Here is a 22,322-nt window from a genome sequence, read left to right on the forward strand (position 1 = left end):
AGGTTCGCTAAAAAAAAAAAAAAAAAAAAAAAAGTTATATTCAAGTGGCTTTTATCACAAGGAACAAAAAGGAAGTGTTGATTTTCTTGCTGTTTGGACAATCATCACTTCCTAAGCAGTATTTTCTATATTTGTCATGGTTTTTTTTGTTTGTTTGTTTGTTTGTTTTCTGAGAAGGCTGTTTAATGAGATCTAGGGACACTGCACAGCCTGTACAAACACCAAACTCGATCGGGGAGGAGAGATAGGGAAACAGGAAAGTAGACCTGCAATGAGAGGGGGTGGCTTTTCAGTTGGCTGGGGGAGGGGGTGGAATGTTTCCAGGGCCTTCGGAGGGCAGTGGGGGTCTCATCATTGGGGGCATGGGAGCTGGGGGATGGACGCCGGGATTGGAGGGATGAACTCCAGGAGGCTGGGGGTGAACCCCAGGAGCTTGAGGATGAACCCCTGGAGGAGGGGGGTGTACCCCAGGTGGCTGGGGGTGCATCCCCGGGGCTGGGGGGTGTACCCCGGGGGCCTGGGGGTGGACTGAAGAAGCTTGTGGGTGTACCCCTGGGGTCTGGGGGTAAACTCCAGCAGATGGGGGAGGGTGGACACCTGGGGCTGGAGGATGGACTCCTGGGGCTGGGTGAACCCCAGGAGCAGGGGGATGAACCCCAGATGTTGGTGGGTGGACCACTGGTGCTGGAGGGTGGACTCCAGGAGCTTGGGGGGGCAGCTGGGGAGGGCCCGGGGGCCCTGCAGGTGTAGGCCCATTGGGTGGCATGGGGGGCAGAGGCAGGCCTCCTGGTGGGGGTGGAGGCAAAGACTCAGGCAGTGGTGGCCGAGGGGGCAAGCCATTCATCAGTGGAAGTGGTGGCCGCTTCACCCCAGGATGCCCAGCCGGGAGGCTTGGCGGGGCTGGAGGCTTTTCCATCTTAAAGTGGAACTGGAGGAAGAACTGCTTGGTTTCCTGGTTCCAGTGAGTCCAAAATTTGCCCTCGGCCTTGTCAATCTCTCTGCTTGGCACCTTGAAGGCAATGGTCTCATAGGGCTCGGCAGCCATCAGCAGGTACTGCCAGCGCCTGTCTGGGGGCTCGATCCTCTGCTCGTAGGCAGACATGAAGTGGTGGCGTGGCATGATACCGTCAGCGATCTCAGGATAGTCTATCTGGAAGAGGAGGCTCTGCTGGCCCATCTCTGTGTCCCTCTGCTTGGTCACTTTATAGCCCGGGCGGCCGATCTTCACAAACTTCTTCACTTCTACCTTGACCTTCTCTGGTGCTGGCTGGGCGGGGGCCTCCTTAGCCTCTTTGGCTGCTCGCCGGGCCAAGTTGGTCTGGTGCTTTTTTTCCTGGGTGTGCGCGAGGTAGCTCCCCTCATTGTTGTGGAGTGTCAGGCACAGCTTGCATTCATATGAGCCCAGGTGGTTCTTCATGAAATAAGGGTCCTTGTTGATGTCGATGGTCTCCAGGGCCAGCTGCCGGAGGCGCTCCCGCAGGTCCCGGTTGCTCTCAGAAGAGGAGGCCACGCCCCCACTCCCGGTCTTGCCCCCCGGGCGATGTTGAAAGTCCATGGTGAAGGCCTTTGGACTTTACTGGACTAGGGGGATACCTGCACCCGAGGCCGCGATCCGTCGCCTTTTCACCCGCCACGGGGCCGCTTATATTTGTCATGTTTTAATAGCTAAGGTATATTGAGTTATGAGCTAGATACTCTGAAAGTGGGTGTTCCATGCAGAAATTTGGAAAATTCTGAGAGCTATAAAGAAGAAAATGGAATTGCTCATTAGCCAACCCCTCAGAGAGCCACTGTTGACATTTTGATAGTCCTTCCAGACTGGGTATGCACCTGTGGTATGTAAATATTATATAAAAAAAACAGAATCCACATTATGTTCTATAATTCGGTGTTTGCTTGCGGGTAACATGACGTTATGGGAACTGAAGCGGCTGTGCTCCTGGCGGCCCCTTGCGTGCGCTCACTGTGCTGCTCCCTCAGGGCTGCTCTGTGGGATGATCGCCATCGCAGACGCCGTCAAGCAGGAGGCCGCCCTGGCCGTGCACACGCTGAAGAGCATGGGCGTGGACGTGGTGCTGATCACGGGGGACAACCGCAAGACAGCCAGAGCCATCGCCACCCAGGTCTGGGCCGGGCCTCTGCTCTTTTTCAAACTAAAGTGATGTTAAGCTCACAGAAGCACTTTGAGGGGGAAAACTAAGCACCAGTGCATCCAGCACTCAGCTTTGTTTCTGCTTCCCCCTGAATGGGTACTTTTCAGCCTTGCAGCACCCCCTACCCCAACATACACACCACCACCACCACCACCACCTCCACCACCACCATCATCACCACCACCACCACCACCACTTCCACCACCGCCATCACCACCGCCATCATCACTGCCATCACCACCACCATCACCGCCACCACCACCACCACCGCCGTCACCACCACCACCGCCATCACCACCACCTCCACCACCACCTCCACCACCGCCATCACTACCACTACCATCACCGCCACCACCTCCACCACCACCACCATCACCACCACCACCACCACCATCACCATCACCACCACACCACCATTACCACCACCACCACCACCATTACCACCGCCGCCATCACCACCACCTCCACCACCACCACCACCACCACTATCATCACCGCCACCATTACCACCACCACCACCATCACCACCATTACCACCGCCGCCATCACCACCACCATCACCGCCACCACCACCACCTCCACCACCACCACCATCACCACTATCATCACCGCCACCATTACCACCACCACCACCATTACCACCACCACCACCACCACCACCGCCGCCGCCACCACCACCATCACCATCATCACCACACCACCACCCATCACCACCACCATGCTGTAGCAGCAAAGGTCCTGCCCTGGGGCCTGAGAGCTGTGATTCATGCAGGACTGGGAAAAGCAACTCCATTCTCCATTTCCCAGTCTTCGCAGTGAACAAAAAATACATCATGGCTTGAGGGCTGACATAAACAACTTTGTAGTCTGTATGTTGAGGGAATGTTTTGCCAGCTCAACTCTTCCCACTCGTTGCACCAGATAAGTGACTGGCGCCGGGCAGCTCCCCACAGCCTGGGTTCTGAGTGTGGGCCGTGCAGACAGCTCTGCTGCATGCTTGCCTGGCCCACCACACGGGAGTGGCTCCAGTGCAAATTCCTGAAAAGCATATATACTCCTCCTCTTAAAAATGTGTGTGCAGTGGTAAGCTTTTGAAAATGAATTGCACTGTATGAGGGAAGCAATGGTACCTCTTTTTCCTGGGCATTTTGCTAATGATGGGCTTGTTGAGTCCCTCCCTTTCCTAGGTAACACTTGTTCATTCATTCAGCAAGCACTTGCTAAGTACCACCCATGTGACAGCAGGCTACAGAGAGGAGCGAAGAGGGTCCCTGCCCGTAAGGAGCTCCCAGTCCTGTGGGGAGGGTGGACCAGTGACCAGCTATAAATGGAATCCTGGTGTTTCCAAAGAAGAGTGCATGGGGCATGTGGGTGCCGCCACCTGACCCCCCAGCCTGGCAGGCTGGGAATGTCTTCCCGGGGAGAGGAAGCTGAGTCAGGAGCGGTCTGGTGAAGAAGAGGGGGCAGGAGGAGGGGAAGCAAGCTGACCTTCCAGGCAGAACAGGCAGCATGAGCACCGTCCGGGTACAAAGTAGCCGGGAGTCGGAGAGCGCATGGAGCTGAGTGGTGCAGGGAGTGGAAATGAGCGAGATCTAGGGAACCGTCTACAGAGACCTCAGGAATGTAGAGGTTGTCCTAAAGGAACTGGGGTCCACTGGAGGACTTTATGCAGGAAAGGAAAACGACCAAATAATTTGTTTTGGAAAGACACTGGGACAGCATATGGAGAAGAGAGTGGGGAGGCCGAGATGTGGGCAGGGAGACCAGTGAGGGCCCCAGACCACTGCCTGGCCTTGGGATGGGACCAGGGAGTAAATTTGCCATGTGATCTGGAACCTGTGGGGCTTGGTGACTGACATCATTGACGCCCTGAAGGCTGGGTGGGGGTTGGCAGGATGACTGGGTTTCTGCTACTATTCCTGTCCTTTGCCAACTCCGGGTATTGTCACGTATTTATTTCTTTACTACTAATTTCCTTTCCTTTTAGGTCGGCATCAACAAAGTCTTCGCAGAGGTGCTGCCTTCTCACAAGGTGGCCAAGGTCCAGGAGCTCCAGAAGGAAGGGAAGACAGTCGCCATGGTGGGAGACGGGATTAACGACTCCCCGGCCTTGGCCCAGGCCGATGTGGGCATCGCCATTGGGACGGGCACCGATGTCGCCATCGAGGCGGCTGACGTTGTTCTCATCAGAGTGAGCGCGCTGTGTCTCCTCCCCGCTGTCCGGGCCGTGGGAGGGGGAGGGCTGTGGGCACAGCTCCTGACCCTCCAAACGCTCCTCTGCCTCAGAATGACCTGCTCGATGTGGTCGCTGCCATTCACCTCTCCCAGAGGACTGTCTGGAGAATACGGCTCAACCTGGTGCTGGCGCTGATCTATAACATGGTCGGCATTCCCATCGCAGCAGGTAACGGGCTCTCCCTGCTGTGACCTTTGCCTCCGGCTCTCTGTGTGCCTGGTTCTTCGTGCACAGCCAACCTCGCTGGCTGGCCGGCCAGAAGCGTCTTAGAAAGTGTTGATTTTATTATGTTCTCTGCTTGCTAACTCTCTAACAGTAAACGAGAAACTTCACGGAGAACCCCATCCTTCACTCACTCTGGTTCTCTCAGAAAAGCTGCCAAGATGCTTGACTATTTATTTACTATGGCCGTTTTCTGCACCATTTATTACACATACGGGCTGAAAAACTAGCATTATTAACAGTTATGGGGCGCCTGCTATGTGCTAGGCACCGTGATTGGTGTTTTAGAGCCTTCATTCAAAAATGCATCCTGCCGAGAGTTACCCTGTCTCACAGAAAGAGAGGGATTTTTCTGCCTTATAACTCCTCTCTTCCCGTCCAGTACTGAGTCACCCAGGAGGAAACAGCTCTTCTGCAAGGGAAGGCTTCTATGTGGGCTGAAACCTAAAGTTTGTAAACACTGCTTTCCCGCTTCAAGTCCTCCGTTGTGCCTGAGTGGTTAAAGGTGACTCATAATGATTAGCATGTCTGCCTGAGCTACTGGTGTGTGTGTGTGTGTGTGTGTGTGTGTGTGTGTGTGGAGGGAGGGGTGCAGCCAGCTGTTCCCTCTGTTTCCAGAGCCGGCCCAGGCGCTGATTCACTCTGGTTTGTGCCTCTGCCACAGATCTTTGCCCAGACGTGGGCTGAGTCTCCTGGCTCTTTCCAGGGTCCTGGCTCTCATTGCCCTTTAAAAAGGTGTTTTGAGCCCTGAGGGAAGACAGGCCATGCAGACAGGTCTGTGGTCACTAGCAGTGCGCCCTCTGAGCGCTCACACAGGACAGCTGGCACCCCGCCCTGCTGCTACCCCTCTGGTTCCTGAGATTCACCGCTCTCCTGGAGTTTCCCTTGAAACTGGTGATGGCGCCTAGGAAAGGCCCAGGAAAGGCAGGGCGGGTGGGAGACCCCAGTCCCCTTAACAGCACCCCCACTGCCCAGCTCTGAGACAGCCTGCTTCTGAGGCCTGCGGCATGTGCTCCGGGCAGCGGGCTTCCAAGCTATGCTGAGCACTCATGGTGGCCCTCCCCTTGCTCTCTCCGGGCTGCACTGTGAGTGTGTCTCTCCCTCCACCCCACGCAGGTGTCTTCATGCCCCTTGGCATCGTGCTGCAGCCATGGATGGGCTCGGCAGCCATGGCAGCCTCCTCTGTGTCTGTAGTTTGCTCGTCGCTGCAGCTCAAGTGGTGAGTGAGTCCCCACAGGGCAGGAGCATGCGCTGCAGGCGAGCGATACTTGCTAGGCCCCTTTGCACTGCATGCGCAAGGCAGATTTTGGCTGGATGGTACGCCTCCTGGGCCAGCAGTGGGCGTGTGCTATGCTCAGATTCCTGATTCATTCACCTGAGGCAAAGACCTAAGGGGCAGCCTGAGTGTATAATGATTTATTGGCACCACGATCAAGTTTCTACCATTTAACCGTCCTCACGTGCTGGGCTCTTCTAGTTATTTTGCTCAAGGGCTGCTCGTGTAAGTACAGTCATGTGCTGTTTAACCCCAGGGATTCAGTCTGGGAAAAGTGTCGTTAGGCAGTTTCATCCTTTTGCGAAGGAACATCATCGAGTGCACTTGCACAAACCTGGATTAGGTATAGCCAATGACATGCCTAGGCTTTATGGTGTTACCTATTGCTCCTAGGTTACAGGCCTGCATAGCATGTTACAGCAAAAGCAACACGAGAATAATTCAGTCACAAGAGAAAATGATTGGTATCAAGAGATGCAGTGGATGGGAGATGTATGAGGTTGCTGCCAGTGTAGTATGGCACAGTGTTTTACACAAACTGATTTTTAATAAGTAGAAAGAATACATTCTAAAATAATAAAAAATATAGTATAGTAAGTATACAAACCACTAACATAATCGGTCATCATCATCAAGTGTTATGTTCTGTACATAACTGTATGTGCTGTACTTTTATCTGGCTGGCAGCGCGGCGGGTTTGTTAATGCCAGCATCACCACAAACACATGAGTAATGAGTGTCACAATGGCTCTGACATCTCTAGTTATAGGAAGTTTTCGGCTCCATTTTAACCTCCGGGACCTCTGTCATATATGTGATCCATTGTTGATATAAACATCATTATGTGGCCCATGACTGTATGTAGACACAGGATCCCTGTGTATTAACATTTTTCCTTTTTCAAAATAGATGTTTATTTACGTATGTTTTCATTTAACAAGAAGTTAATGACAGCCTACCTGCCAGGCATTTGGATACAAAGTTTTCAAATTGGGTCAAGTTCACCTGAACCCTAGGAGTTCGGTTGTGCATGTTATTGAAAGACTTGGATGAGAGGCTTCCAAAAGCCTGTGTCTGGACGGTTCACATGCTCTTGGGATCTTCCTTTGCAGCTATAAGAAGCCCGACCAGGAGCGGTACGAGGCCCAGGCCCAGGGCCGCCTGAAGCCCCTCACCGCGTCCCAGGTCAGCGTGCACATCGGCATGGACGACCGGCGCCGGGACTCCCCCCGGGCCACCCCCTGGGACCAGGTCAGCTACATCAGCGAGGTGTCCCTGTCCTCCCTGAAGTCCGACAGGCCGTCTCGGCACAGCGCCTCCGCCGAGGACGACGGGGACAAGTGGTCTCTGCTCCTGAACGACAGGGATGAGGAGCAGTTCATCTGAGAGCTCCTGGCGGGTGCAGACCACGCCACCTCCTCGCCGACCAGCCACACCGCAGCCACTCCCACGCCATGGACATTCAGACCAGGCCTCCCTGCAGCAGGCGGCATTGTCCAGACGTGGCTCCTGGCAGACCACCCGGCCTGGACCCCACAGCACAGGGTGAAGCCTTATCAGGCTACTGGTGTGGGCTTGTTGGAAACCTTGCCGACTCTAGAATCAGGAGGACAGCCACCTCCCATAGACCTCGGCTTTATTTAGTATCTGGGATGACTGTATGTGATATGAAGAAAATCTTACCAGGACCAAAAACTGAGCTGAGCCTTTCCCTAAAACTCATGAAAAACCTCGGTGTTGTCCTCTTTTTTACAACGCCCGCAAGCATCGTATATCTAAGACCACAGTTTACCTCAAGTGCACTCTTTAGTTTCTGCTGGTACAGCCTCTTCCTTTTCTGTCCTGTCACAGACAGTGGCACCCTCGCCTCTCAGGGCAGGACTGGCATCCTCTGGCCCCTGCTGCTGCTCTCAGGCGCTCTCCAAGTGCATGTGCCGTGTGCGCCGCCGCCTGAGCGCTCACTCACGCCCAGCCAGAGAGCTTGCCAGTCCGTTCTTGCTTATGAGCCACTTCTCCATGGAGTCTTGGCCGTTGTTGCCCAGATGGAGTGAGGCTCTCAGAGCCTGAGACTTGAGAAGTCCAGCTTCCGGTGGGGCCCAGGACGTGGGCCCCGGGGAGACTTGTGCTGGAAGACCTGTGGGGGAGGCGTGTGCAGGCAGGACCCTCCCTCGTGGCTCCCAGAGCTTCGGTGGCATGGTCTGCTGTGTGACTGTTACTTCCTGGTGAAAATGTAGAATTCCTGTTGGTTTGTGATCTCTGAGGAAATGAAGATTCCCAAACTAGAGGGCATCACAGCTCTTCTCCGGGAGCTTCTGCTGCATGCTGAGATGGCGGAGCTTTAGGAAAGAGGTGGCTACAACTTCCCCAAGGAAACGCCCTTTGTCACTTTCGGCGGCTCTCTGTGATTGCCTGGCCCTGGAGGGCAGGACTGTGGCTAGTTTTCGACTTTGGACTGATAGATCACATGGGAATAGACTAGTAGGATTATAATCTTATCTAAATTCTAAGGTGAATCCCTTGTCTCAAACACACAAAATAATTTTATTTATTGAGAGTCAGTTATTTTCCAAGGCAATGCAAGCACTTTTTATAAGTTAACCTCTAATCCTCCCAACAAACCACCAAAGTAGATATCGGCCACCTTTCACAGGCAGGGGAATGGGCTCGGAGAGGTTAAGTACCCGCTCAGGGTCACACAGCCAGCACACATGCTGGAACAGGGGACTGAATGCATGTCTGCTGGCTCTGAGATCTTTCACTTCGGCTTCACCTTGAATATTTTGCTTGATTAGAATAAACAAGAGAAGACCCTTGTTCCTGGAAGAACAAATTTGCCAGGTGATGTATTCATTGTATCGCCTTATAATGAAATTTGATCGTAAGATCATCTCACCCTCCCATGGATGGTTCATTTTTATCTTTACATATAATTTAGTTTTTGCTAGGTTTTTATCCTCTGAAATTCAAGTGCAGGGTTTTACTATTTTCAATCTTCCTTTTCCTCTCAGCCCCTTCCTGCCATGTGTCCCCAATTGTCTTTATTTTTTTGGCTGTGTTTGGGGAGTGTTTCTTATTTCCTAACTAGGCTAATCATTTTCTAAAGACTCTAATTGTATTGATTCCCCAAAAAGCTTTTAGGATCATAAACATCATGCTTATATAAACACAAAAATATTTATATAATTGTACAGAAATAACCTTTTAGATGTTCAAAGTGTCAGAATTTTTTTGTCAGATAAGAACAATTCCTACTTAAAAACTTTCTGTGCTATAGTAGAATAAAGTTTCTCTCTGTTCATAAAAACACCTGCTTTTGGCTGGCCCTGTCTGAGCGAGGAGCGTGGTGGGGCAGGGCAGCACTGTCTTCAGTGAGAACTTGGAGCGGCTGGCTCTGCTGTGGGTTCCTTTTCAGGGGACGGGGGTTTTAACAGGGGAAGCCTCCAGGGTGGCCAGCCCTGTGACTGGCTCTTCCCTGCACTGCGTGAGCCCCTCCCACCGCCTGCCTCTGGGGCGTGGAGAGAACTCTGAAGGGTCACCCACGACAGGGTGTCTCTCCCACTGACTTGACAGCCCAGACTACCCTTTAGATGCACTTTTCTAGTTGAGGGTCATTGTCTACAAAGGACTATGGGATTGATCCCACCTTAGGAAGAAATTAGATTTCCTTAGAAAATAGATGCTTTCTAAAACTTGAGCAGATTTCCTTGCTAGGATTACACATGTAGCAGAATAAATCACAGCATCTGTCAATTCTTGATACAATTTTGGTCTTTAAGACCTTAGTGAAGAGTTATGCTGAGATCACCTTTTAAATAAGTGGGTGTAATAATTCTAGTATTTTTCAAATGACAACTGGAAATTGACATGTCAAAAAAAAAAATAGATCCCCCATTTTTCTGCTCATTACTAAGGAATAATAAATAAATAAATAAATAACATATTTTAAGGAAATCCAGCATAGCAAAATCAGCCAATCATAGAGGTTATTAGAAAAAGGTCATTTGAATTACAGAAGGACTTGTTTTTGAATTCATGCCAATATTTCAGTAAATTCCATAATGCATATAAAATTCTCCTTGAGATATTTTTTGTATAGAACCTTAACTGCAACAATTGCTTAAAAAAAAAAAGTCAGGAATGCACACACAAAGGAAATGCTTTCAGGTTTTCTAGTGGTTAGGATTCAGCGCTATCTCAAAAGAAATGCTTTCAGCAACCATTCGTGTTGACTCTGTTTCCCTTCCTGATTACCTTGGCTGGTGGGACAGCTGCGCGTTGAAGGTACTGTGGAGCTGGAAGAAATGAAATCACTACTTTCCTCAACTTTCAGACTCAACGTGGGCAGAGAAATAAACCACATTGTTTGGGTTCATTCTAAGGGAGATAGATGTCTACTTGTCTGCTGTTTACCTTTATGTGCAGACAGGGACAGCAGCCCGAGACTCTGGGAACGTTACTAATGCTGCAGAACCCCAGCGTCCCCTTTGTTCTGTTAAAAAAGATGAATATAGATGTAAAAGCATCCAAAGGCTAAGATGAAAATGAGACTTGATGGAGGTTTTTTTTTCTTTCTTCCCTCTGAAAGGAAATATTATTTTTTCTTAATATAAAAATAACTGCTTATAGCAAAAATATGTAAATATATATAAAGGGGAGAAAGGCTGTTATAAGATCCCCACCCCTGCCCCCATGAGAAAACCCATGAAGGTGATTTCGTGGAGGGGTACCCTTTGAGGGGGGATTGCATTGGGGAGCAAAGCCTGCCTGCCCACAGGGGGCCGAGCTCCCTGACCAAACTGCAGCCATTTGAGAGGTGCTGTAGTGGGTTCCACGCTCGCTGAGCTGGTCCCCGCAATGGCAAGAAGAGCTGTGTGCCTCACTGTCCTCTTTCCACAGCTGGGAGAGCCCAGCTGAGGGGGGTCACGGTGTTACAGGGCAGTAAGAAGCCAGGGAAATTCAGGGCAAGTGGAATAGGGAAACAAGACCAAACAGTGTGAGCAACTTGCAGCCAGCTTGTAAATAAGCCATTATCTTCCCCGGCCAGGACACTGGAGAACAAACGGTTAAAAGCCTCCCTAAGGAGAGAATGCAGAAGAGGCGTGAGGAAGGGGAAAGGGAAATAAGAAGGGCAGTTTTTTTAATCCCTAAGCAGAAAAGCCAGCAGTCCTGAGGCTTGACAAGATAAAGCTTCCAGGTGCTTCTCATGAATTCTGGGACGGTCACAGCAAAGTGAAAAGGGACCTTGAGGATTAATTCAGCAGAGGAATTTTGGAAGCTTCAGACAGGAGGGTACATAATGCCTCAGGCCCCCACACAACTTGCTCTTCAAAGTGGCCAAGAGCCCGTCTGTGCTTCATAAGCCAGATGTATAGGTTTGCCTCCTTTGCTTTTTCAAAAAAGCTGCATGCTTTAATAAAATTGGCTTTTCACAGTGCAATCAAGTCTCTTGATATAAATTCATTTATACAAGAAGACAAAGATCAAGGTTGGGGATAGCCCTCTCCCTCTGACTTGGGGTGCCTGTAGCACAGGGACCTGGCCTGGACCTGGAGCCAGGCGGGTATGGAAGCCCAATGGGGCCACAGAGCTCCTTTGCACTGAGTCCCCGGGCTCCCTCCCTCCCGCAAAGGGGACACTGCTGCTCACAGCGCAGGGGAGGCTGGGCTTCCTCGCACTCTCAGTGCTGTGTTCGGCACAATATAGTTTATCAGAAAGCCACCAGGTGTCTCCCTGAGCAAAACAACCTCACAGTCTGCAGCCAGAGCCCACATTCTCTTGATCATTTTGGTACATCTGGAAATTCAGGTAGACATTGTCCTGATGGAAATATGGGCCAGAGCGGGGCTGGAGGTCAGCCGTGTGCTGGGTGCCTTTGGCTGTGATGTACTTCTCTGTGCACACATGGTCCAGGGTTCAGAGCCTCCAGTTTGTATATAGCAGAGCAGACACATTGTTGGGATAACTCAACATTGACAATTTCCTTTTATAAACTACATCTGAGCTTCATATTCCAGCAAGTTTTGATTTTTTTTTTTTAAGCTTGAACACTAAACAGAAAAGGTTTTGAAGAGCTCACGGAGGCTTTCGGTGGCTCCAAAGCTCCATGTTTGCTGGGGCTCACAGACCCCACACCAATCCTTAGAACTATAACCCAAATGGATGCATATAGGCTAGATTCCACCTTTGGGAGAAAACTCACCTGAAAATGACAACTTGAACCTCCTGGCGTGGGAGGCAGGGCTCTCATCTCTGCATAAGGAGGGACTGAGGGCCTAATTGGGTTTAGAGTTTTTTCCCTCTCCTTCCCACACTCATTGATAACAACCACCACTAACGGAGCCTTTACTATATGCCAGGCACCATGACATCCTATCTAATAAAGAGGGACATGCTAATTGACCATCACTCCATCACAAAGATGGCTGCACAAACAGCTGAAGCCAAGTTCCCATAAGAGCCTTAATGAGCAATCAGCAGAGACCAGAGGCTATGCCTGGTGGGCTTTACAGGGACCTCAAAGTGTGCTTCTCGTCCTGGTGCTGGGCTAGGGGACCTCAGGCTGTTCCCCTGTCCTAGCACCAGGCTAGGGACCTCAGGCCATGCCCCCCATCAGGTGGGGCTTGACAGGGGACTTTGGGCTGTATCCCCAGCCTGGCACCAGGCCAGGGCACCTCAGGCCACATCCCTTGCCCCAGGACCTGAGGCTCCACACCCCTGCCTAAGTGGGGACCTCAGGCCATGCCCCCCACCCAGCGGGGCTTGACAAGGGACCTGAGGCTGTGCCCCCCTCCCAGTGCCAGGCTGGGGAACCTGAGGCTGCACCCCCCCACCTGGTGGGGTTTGATGGGGGACCTCAGGCCATGTCTCCCACCTGGCGGGGCTTGATGGGGGACCTCAAGACATTCCCCCTGCTCTGATCTGGGCTGGGGGACCTCAGACCATGCCCCCTGTCCTGGCGCTGGGCCAGGGGACCTGATGCTATGTTCTCTGCCCTGTGGGGCTTGACAAAGGTGGGACTGGCCAGGTCTGGATCTAGCCCAATGAGGGCGGGGGCCAGCAAGGTCTGGCTCTCATGCGATTTTGAGGTGCATGTGGGTGGGCAGGGACTTGACTCTGGGTCCCATGGTGCACCCCAGATTCTGACAGGAGGGAGATTTTCATATACATTTTACTATTTTTCTTTCATCTCTGGCACTTCTATTATAGAGAAAGAGCAAATAGCAATATTAAATTATTTCCACTAATTAATCCCCTTTTAATGTGCACGAATTTCGTGCACTGGGCCACTAGCTTATGTATAAGCCTTCATATGTCTATTACCCTTAATTCCCACACAACATCACATGGAACATACTGCTGTCATTGCCTTTTCACATGTACAGAGGCAGCTCTCTGTGAGCTATGAAGCTTCCACTTCAAGGCTCTCCTCATGGATAGGCTCTTGCCAGACCCTGGACGAGGCCCAGCATCACATTCTCATGAGCATATGTCTTGTTAGTTTTGCAAAATTAGTTATTCTACTTGCAATTGCTTAGGGCTGAAGTTTTATTTTATTTTATTTTATTTTATTATTATTATTATTTTTTCCGTGTGACAACCCATGCAGCACACATTCCCTGTATCAAGTTACGTTGGATGACCACAGTGCATTTCTGGGAAAGGAAACACTGAGTTGGGCAAACATTGAGTTTGGATGGAGTGAAATGCATTTGTGTGATTTACAGTCACTTCCAAGTATGGTTCAATGCAGGAATAACTTCCAAGACTGCTCTACTGCCAGTGTCCCAACTTGCTAGTGTCATGGTGATGTCAGCTTGTCTGAGTGTGTGTGTGGAAGTACATGGACAGTGGAGGAGACGTAGATCTGAAACATGGAGCTTGAAGCTCCTCTGTGAAGAATTTTCCCAGCTATCAGACATTGCTAGCAGAGGAATTTTTTCTCATTGACAAGATCTCTCCTATTAGAAATAGACATGCACATATACATCATGAAGCACATCACACATTGTTTTCTTTCTTGATGGCAATTGTATGAAATATAATTAATTGCAGTTGCTATGTTTTTAGGGCATGAATCAATAGTAGTACTACATATGGTGAGTATAATTGTGTGAAGTTGCATCTTCATGTAGTCCAACTGTCAATAATGAAAACATTTCCATCAATCAAGCATGCTAGAGAAAGGATTGAATTGTCTTTTACAAAATTATCAGATGAAGAAGGCGTATTAAACAGTGTCCCTTCTACTTCCTCAGAAGCATCCTTGGTCTTCTTGGTCTTCTGCAGCATAGCCACCATGTTGTCCCTGGGCTAAGCTGGCCTTGGCAATTAAGTGGATTCTTCTTACAGTCTGTATCCGGGCTTTCTTCTCCCGGTGTGTGTTAAGAAGAGACTGCATTACCCCTACCTTTCCTCTGAGGTTTGGGCATCTGCTTCTCTGTCTCTGGATCTGTTTTTGTTCATCTGATATTTATCTTTCTCTGAATGCCTTATTTTGCTTAGCATAATGCTCTCCAGCTCCATCCATGCTGTTGCAAATGATAGGAGTTCCTTTCTTTTTACAGCAGTGGACTATTTGTCTTCAGAGAGGGTAGCAATATGTCTTTCAGAGACTCGGACATTTGTCCTATGGATACATTTTCCAGGAGAAAGTGCCATCAGCTGGGGCAGGCTGTGTTTCCTGGCCGTCCAGCCCTCTGGAGGGAGGCTCTTGTTCATCACAGGACATGCACATCATGTCTGCAGACCCAGAGTGGTGCCTTCTGTCTCTGTAGCCTGACCTGTAGGCTCTGTAGTTCAGCTTCCACGTCTGGGCACAGCCTGGCCTGGAGCTGGGTTATTTTGAGCTGCCCCTGCAATGCAGCTGCAAATCCAGAGAATGAGGAGCACAGGACCTGCTCACTGGGGAACAGCTCGCTAAGCACACGCTGTCACCAGCCTAGAGAGCAGGCAGACAGTATAATTGCAGTCCCTCCAAGAGATTCTCTGAAGAATTGCCTCTTTAGGGGCACTGCTCCCGTTTCTTTGGTGCCAATACAATTAAGAAGAAAAAACAACAACCTCGTGGTAAATTTCAAAATGCCTTAGGTAAAAGGCTGCTTCACTTAGCTCCTTGGTTATTTGCTTCAGATTTTATGTGACTCATTAGAAATATTTTGCAATGGTTGGAAGCCCTGGCCCGGGCCTTGTGGAGAGGAGTTTGAGAGCAGAGTGACCTCAAACTGTGCTTCATGTGAAGCATCAGCCTCAGAACAGCAGCAGCACAGACAGCCCTGGCTGCTGCCCATTCATCTCTTTCCTGGTTTGGTGCCTGAATCAAAGGGCTTTGGCCAGAAAGAGGAAGCGGGAGAGCTGTGAAGTTCCTTTGGGAAGCTTTGTGTAACTGGCACCTTTTCCCACTGAATGACAGCCCGAGCCCTGGCTCCGGAGGGTGAGTTCCATAACTCTGAAGTCCCTCCCCATAGCCATTTCCGTCAGCCTGCCTTCACGGAGCCCAGACCCGCTCTTCTGATTCACCCCTTCGTGTAGTCTGCTGGTGTCTTTCCACAGCTGCAAGGGCTCAGGAATCGGGGGAGGGCTGCGCGGAAATCGAATAAAGAGACTAGACATGAAATATAAAAGTGGGAGGCACGGGGGAGCCAGGGGAGGCTCCACTTCCTAGTGAGGTGGGCTCTCTGAAGGTCCAGACCCACGGCCCCACGGCTTTTTATTTGCTGGGAAACATATTGGCCCTTTAGGAATGCAAACAGGTAAAGTTTGATAAACGGGAAAAGATGACCAGGTTAGGGGAAATGCCTACAGCTGTCTGGCAGCAGGGAATAATATATGCAGATTTTCAGCCCCGCTGAGGGTGTCCATCAGCCTTGGAGGAACTTCTCTCATTTTATCCTGCCCTGCTGGAATTAGCCTCCAGCAGCAGTCATTCATCTGTTCCACAAGCACGTATTAAATGTGAACTATGGGCCGCCAGGGGATACTGTCCTGCCCTCCCGTGGCTTACAAGTCAGTGTGGGAGGGAGGCGCATGGAGTGGACCTACTTAGTCTCATGGGGCAGACGAGGCTTCCTGGAAGGGACCTGGATCCATAAGGGGACCTCCCTAGAAAGGAATTTGGGGAAGGAACAAAGAAGTTTAAAGATATTTTAAAAATGTAACTAGCCGAAACAGAGCCACGCATGCCAGTTGCATGAACAGGCAAGAGGCACCTCCCTGGGTGCCAGCACTGCGCTAAGTGCCGTGGGTCTGGGCTGGGCTGGGCCTGTGTTGGTTGCACACAGGAACTGAGGATCATGTTAGGCAGAGCTGAGCCGTTCTGCCTTTCCTGGAGGAGTTAACCTGGAAAGCATAATCATCCCATTTGGGAGGGGCTAAGTAAACATCTTTCAATAAAACAAAAGTCAGTAAGAAAATTTGAATTGTATTTATAAAACTACATATACCAGGCTTTGCCATAGGAATTAAGCATCCAAACTCATGATTTCAGACCACAAACATGGAAACACCAAAGTGACATTAGCTGTTGTTCCTTAACAAATGACCCCAAAACTCAGTGACTTAAAACAAAGGTTTGTTATTCCCGATTCTGATGGCTGGGAGGTTCTCCTGTGAAGCTTGTCTGGGCTCACTGGCATGGCGGCATTCAGAGGGAGTCAGCCTGGCGGTGGGTCCGGCTGGGATGCTGGGTCATCAGGGCCTTTCTCCCCATGCAGCATTGCTTACAAAGTAGGTTTTATTGTTAAAACAAGATTGGTGAAGCCAAGATATCAGGAGACGATTGCCACTGAAGAGGATGTTCCCCAAAGGAGGAGGCACACCATGGGGAGGCACCAGGGTGTGGACGAAAGGGGACACATGCTGACCCGAAGACTCAGGGGAGGCCTGCAGGGCTGTCTTACAAACTCAGAGCCCTAAAGTAACCACAGAGGATGGTCTGAAATTAAACTTTAACTAAACGCAGTGATGGTGGGCAGTTACATCCTGGGCTGGAATTTTCACTGACAAGGCCAGTGAACCTTTACCTTAACCAGCCTATCTGTCTTTTTGCATCTATGCTAACATACCCTTGAAATGTCTGGGTAACTTGTAACTTCCCTTTTTCTGGACACTCTGGGGCACAACCTAATGTGGTGGGCGCCAGGACAGATACCACAGATTCCTTCATTATCATGTTAAATGTTCCTGCACCCACCTACCATGTTTCCCCGAAAATAAAACATCCTCCAAAAATAAGACCTACTTACAGGTTTCCTTCTGAGTGAAATATAAGGCATCCCCCCAAAAATAAGCCCCCCCCCCCGCTAGGCTCTGTCTCAGAACGAAAATTAATTTACCATAAACTGGTCGCTAGGGCCACCCCCACTGGCATCTAGCAACCAGTGACATTACGTGGAGTCCTGATGTCACTGCTGTGTGGAGGCAGAGTGAAGGTCAGAGTGAGTGGTGAGCGCAGGGCGGGAGAGAAGAGGAGACTTTTGCAGATGCATGTAGAAGAACAGGAGGATTAGAGCAGACGGGACACGGCAAAGGTGGTGAGTGCTGCTCTGTCTCTGGTGACACTACCTGATGCTCGCGGCTGCCCTTATGATGATTGAAAGTTCTCAGTCAGTGGCAGACCCCAGGCAGGCCCCGGGGGTAAATGTCTGATAAAGGGGTAGAGGGGATGTCTGGTGAAGGTGTTCAATGGCACAGGGGTGAGGGGAGGGGGATCACTTAAAATGACACAGGAGGATCAGAGGGGGCAATCAAAATGACACAGGAAGATCAAAAGGGGTTACTAAAATGGTAATTCCCTCTCTGATTCTCCTGTGCCATTTTGATTCTCCCCTCTGATCCTGTGTCATTTTAAGTGATCTCCCCCACTTTGATACCCCAATTCCTTTTTTTTACCCCTAGAAATGATTGCAAAAAGAAAAAGCTGCTCTGTGGAGTACAAGAAAGGAATCGTGGAAGACTCTTGGGGCCAAAATCTTACTGCTTTCTGCAAAGAGAAGATGTTGAGTATCCGATTGGTCTGGAAATGGCGAGCAGAGTATGGTAACCTCATTGAACAAGTGGACAAGGGAAATGCTAAAAAGCGCAAGTGTGGATCAGGTCAGCAACCATTATTTCCGAGCTGGAAGGAAGACCTGATCTGTGAATGGGCTGTTGACAGGAGAGCAAAGGCTTTGGTTGTGAATAGGGCTCAGATTCAAGAATTTGCCCTTGCAATGGCACCACAGTTTGACATAGCCCCCGAAGACTTCAAAGCATCACAACACTGACTGGATAATTTCCTTCAGCGAAGTGAACTGTCTTTAAGAAGATCTACAACATTGTTTAGGGTGGAAGATACTCAAATTATTAAGCGAGCACTTGCATTCAAGTCTTTTATTGACGATGCTGACTTCTCTAATACAATCTTTCCAACATGATTGCTATGGATGAAACCGCAGTGTTTATGGGCCAATCATTTCAAACAACAATTGAACAGCGGGGTGCCTCCTTAGTGTACATTCCCTCCACTGCTTACAAAAGTGCCAGTGTTCCTTGTATTTTGGCAATTCGTCTGGATGGCACTAAAATCCCATCTTTAATCATTTCTAAGGGCAAGAAGGAAAAGATTGAACGTGTTTTGGGCTTTTTTATTCTTGAAACTGAAAAAGCCTGGGCCACACAAGCAGTTATAAGGAAGTGGGTCGATTTAAAGCTGCCGCTTGTTATGCGAGGGAGCCAAAGAGGTCTGCTAGTCTGGGATGCAGCCAGCACTCACCGCGCTAAAGACATGAAGACATTTCTTCAGGAAAGAAAAATAGATCAGATAATGATTCCCATAGGAATGACGGTCTATCTCCAGACTCTTGATATTGCAATAAACAAGCCATTCAAAGACAATTTGCGCATGGAAATTAATGACTACATTGAAAATAGAATGGAGAGAAATCAGCACGGAAACTTTGTGAAACCTAAACTGCAAGAAGTTGTGACTTGGGTGAAGAATTCATGGGAGAAAGTCACTGACAGTTGCATTGCAAATGCACTGCGAGCAGGCTATCTTGACAAGAAGTACTCATTTAAAGACAGTGCTATTGCTAAACATGAGAGATTTGGTCCACTGATTCTGAAAGAAATGGAGTCACAAGAAATTCATCAGGAAATTCAGGAATTGGATTGTTATGATGATGTTCCAGAAGATGATGACATGATTGTCATTGAATAAATAAGTAAATTCTTGATACTATAGGATTCACAGTTTGTCTGGTTTGTGTTGACAACTACCGTACTACCGTACCATACACAGGTAATAAATTTCCTTTATTTTCATTTAACAATAAATGTGTACCGTATTCTTCTTCATGGCAAAATAAGACATCCCCTGAAAATAAGAACTAGCGCATCTTCGGAAGCAAAAATTAATATGACACTGTCTTATTTTTGGGAAACAGGGTAAGTATGTGTCCATCATTTCACTTTTTATCCAATCCCAGGGGTTTTCCCTTGCTTTGCTTTATCACACCTCCTTAGTCTATCACTGACGAATTTCATATAACCCATGTATATCCTTCCTTTGATGGCAATGTATAAATACAGATGCAACCCACCATTCTCTGGAGCATTATCTCAATTCGTTGAGGTTCTGCTTCCTGGTGTATGTTGACAGTTTGGCTCAAATAAACTCACAGAGCTGCCCCCAATTCTCCCAAGATGAGAGGAGAGGAACGCTTACCTTGGACTGGGAGGGTTGTTGTAGCCGTCTTGGCAAATGATCTACCACTAAAACATACGCTTGGCTCATTGGATAGAGCAGTGTTTTTCAACCTTTTTTGGGCAAAGGCACACTTGTTTCATGAAAAAAATCACGAGGCACACCACCATTAGAAAATGTTAAAAAATTTAACTCTGTGCCTATATTGACTATATATAAAGTAATTCTCTTGAATAGGAATCAAATAAACACAAAGAAAGTATTTTATAATTACTTTATTATGAAATATTAAGTAAACAAAATAGTGAAAAATTATAAAATTCTTGTCTTGTCTGCACCTACGGCACACCAGGCAACATCGTGTGCCGCGGAACAGCGGTTGAAAAACGCTGGGATAGAGCATCAGCCTGTGGACTGGGGTGTGGGGGGTGGTCCCAGGTTTGATTCCTGTCAAAGGCATGTAGCTTGGTTGTGGGCACATCCTCAGTAGGGGGTGTGCAGGAGGCAGCTGATCAATGTTTCTCTCTCATCCATGTTTCTAACTATCTCCCTTCTTCTGTGTAAAAAATCAATAAAATATATTTAAAAAAAAGAAAAGAAGAAAAGAAATATGCTTCTAGAATGTTGCCGAGGCCTCTGAATCCATCTGATGCCACAGGAAGGGCAGGACGAAGTGGTCTTCCAGCGCGTTTGTCCTTGTCGGTGTGTAGACAGGATGTAACTTCTTCCCACAGCCGGTCCCAGCACAGAAGATCAGTTGGGTGTTTGCCTGGGAGTCCATAGGGACTGTTTTAACTTTCACGGGAGGTTGGCATGGCTCGCAGTTGCTCGGCAAGGAGCCCAAGCTTTTTGCAAACTGTTTGAATGCCTTAGGGTCAGGCTCCAGCATTTCTCATCAGCAGTTAAAGTAACCCTGTAATTTCTCCTACAGAGGCATGGATGTTTTATTATAAAAGTGCCATTTATTATTGGCCCAACTTGGAATTGGGCCAATAATAAACAACATTCACATCACACTTTAGGGTCCATGAAGCCCTTTCTCACGACATCTATGGAGTAGGCATCCTCATGCTTGTTTTGAATTTGAAGACACTGAGGCTGTGAGGGACCAGGGACTTGCTGGGGTGTCCAAATTGGCTTGGGGCCCTAGGGGCTGCCCTGGGGCTCTCAGACCTTAGAAGTCATTCCCCACTTCCTATGGGCTCTCCAGTGCAGCACTCTGTCCCCTATTTCCTGCTCCTCTGTCTGGCTGTACTCATTCAGAGATTACTCCTCCCTTTGAATCAGATGCTTCAGAGTGCCCTCGGCACACCAAGGAGTTAACCTCTTCTGGGGATTCTGTTTTGGCACCCACAGAGGTAGCCTGGCCCTGCCCACTGCTCCCTGAGCTCCATCTCCAAGGACCCCAGCTGGGACCCCATAGGCTGGGAGATGATTTCAGTCCCTGGAGAACATATTGCCCATGAAAAGCCAAACTGGTGTCAGATCTGAGCCCCCAAATCACCTCCTCAGTGCAGTGAGTCATTCGCTCTGCCCCTGAGTCTGAGTTTGAGCTAGACACCAGCTGTCTGCGTCAGAATGAGGGAGGCTGCCTGTCAATCCAGCTGCAGGAGGAGGCTGAGTCATTGCCAGCTCCAGGGCCGCTGTCCTCAGACGCGCAGGCGAGTTAACCAGCGATGATGAGTTGCGGAGCCCGAGATCACACTCTGTTTCTTGGAAGGCAGAGGCTTCTGCAGTCGCTACAGGGAGAGGAGGCTGGGGAGGGCTGAGGTTCAGGGGCAGCGGCTGCACTTCAGGGTTACACTTCCAGCTAGGAGGCTGGCTCTGCTACCAGGACCTGCCCCTTGCCTCTGCTCTCTCAGCACATCCTGTGTGAAAGAGGTAACGCTCCTGCCAGAAAGAAGCCCTGGAGAGCTGCTAAAGAGGGATCCAGGCTTCCAGGAGGACACTGTGAAGGACGCTATTCAAGTGAACGGGTTCCAAGAGGGCGAATGCATCCCCGCGGCTGGGGAAGGTGCGTGCAGGCGCAGCCCCCATGGTGAGCGGCCCGCTGCAGCCAGAGGACACGACAGTGCTGAGACTGCTCTGAAACCAGGACGGCCACGCTCGCTGCCCCTGGAGCCCTGCTTCCGGGGCCTGCTTCTCCTGACGGCTCTTTTCTCCAGAGGACCGTGTCTTTCTCCCTGCACAAGCCACTTCAGCCTGATCTTTCTTCTGCTTACAGATCTTCTTTGCTGATTTCTTCGCAGCTGTCTGCCTTTCCTCTCAGGGTTTTTAACCAGGGCTGATTTTGACCTCCATCAGAGGATATTTGGCTGTATCTGGAGATATTTTTGATGGTCACACTGGACAGGGCACTGTTGATAAAGTAGAAAAAGGCCAGGGATGGTGCTTAAACATCATACAGTGCACAGAACAGTTCCCTACATCAAAGAATTATCTGGTCCCAAGTGTCGTTCATGATGAGGTTAAGAAATGCTACTGATAATGCCTCCATCTACAGCAAATGACGTCCAAATGTCTCCCCTCAGCATTAGTACTTTTCACAATTCCTTGAAAATGGACCATGCTTGTTTTATTTCTTTTGATTTAGAGCTTCCTTTTTTCCATGTTCATGCTAGTAATTCCTATTCAAGCCCAGAGAAAACTATCCATTAGCTACTAGAGACTAGGTGATGTTTTCCCAGAACTACCTACTGTGATGGTGGTGGTGGTGGTGGCGGTGTTGTTGTTGTTGTTGTTGTTGTTGGTGGT

The 22,322-nt window shown here is 49.5% G+C and overlaps 2 protein-coding genes across 4 annotated transcripts in view; one reads left to right on the forward strand and one right to left on the reverse strand.

Moving 5' to 3' along the window:
• The window catches only part of ATP7B (ATPase copper transporting beta), a 95,551-nt gene extending 86,834 nt beyond the window's left edge, over positions 1-8,717 (forward strand). For all 3 annotated transcript variants that reach the window (XM_036456598.2, XM_036456596.2, XM_036456595.2), the window contains 5 exons: positions 1,981-2,123; positions 4,141-4,344; positions 4,440-4,557; positions 5,728-5,830; positions 7,000-8,717. In XM_036456598.2, the coding sequence (XP_036312491.1) occupies positions 1,981-2,123; positions 4,141-4,344; positions 4,440-4,557; positions 5,728-5,830; positions 7,000-7,273 (842 nt within the window). In that variant the 3' untranslated portion in view covers positions 7,274-8,717. The remainder of the gene's footprint in view (positions 1-1,980; positions 2,124-4,140; positions 4,345-4,439; positions 4,558-5,727; positions 5,831-6,999) is intronic.
• On the reverse strand, positions 166-1,644 carry LOC118729227 (splicing factor 3A subunit 2-like). The gene has a single exon (XM_036456601.1). The coding sequence runs from the start codon at positions 1,553-1,555 to the stop codon at positions 290-292; it is 1,266 nt and encodes a 421-aa protein (XP_036312494.1). The 5' UTR covers positions 1,556-1,644; the 3' UTR covers positions 166-289.
• Positions 8,718-22,322: the final 13,605 nt, after the last annotated feature.

Source organism: Pipistrellus kuhlii, unplaced genomic scaffold (assembly GCF_014108245.1).
Source record: "Pipistrellus kuhlii isolate mPipKuh1 unplaced genomic scaffold, mPipKuh1.p scaffold_m20_p_3, whole genome shotgun sequence".
Classification (NCBI taxonomy): domain Eukaryota; kingdom Metazoa; phylum Chordata; class Mammalia; order Chiroptera; family Vespertilionidae; genus Pipistrellus; species Pipistrellus kuhlii.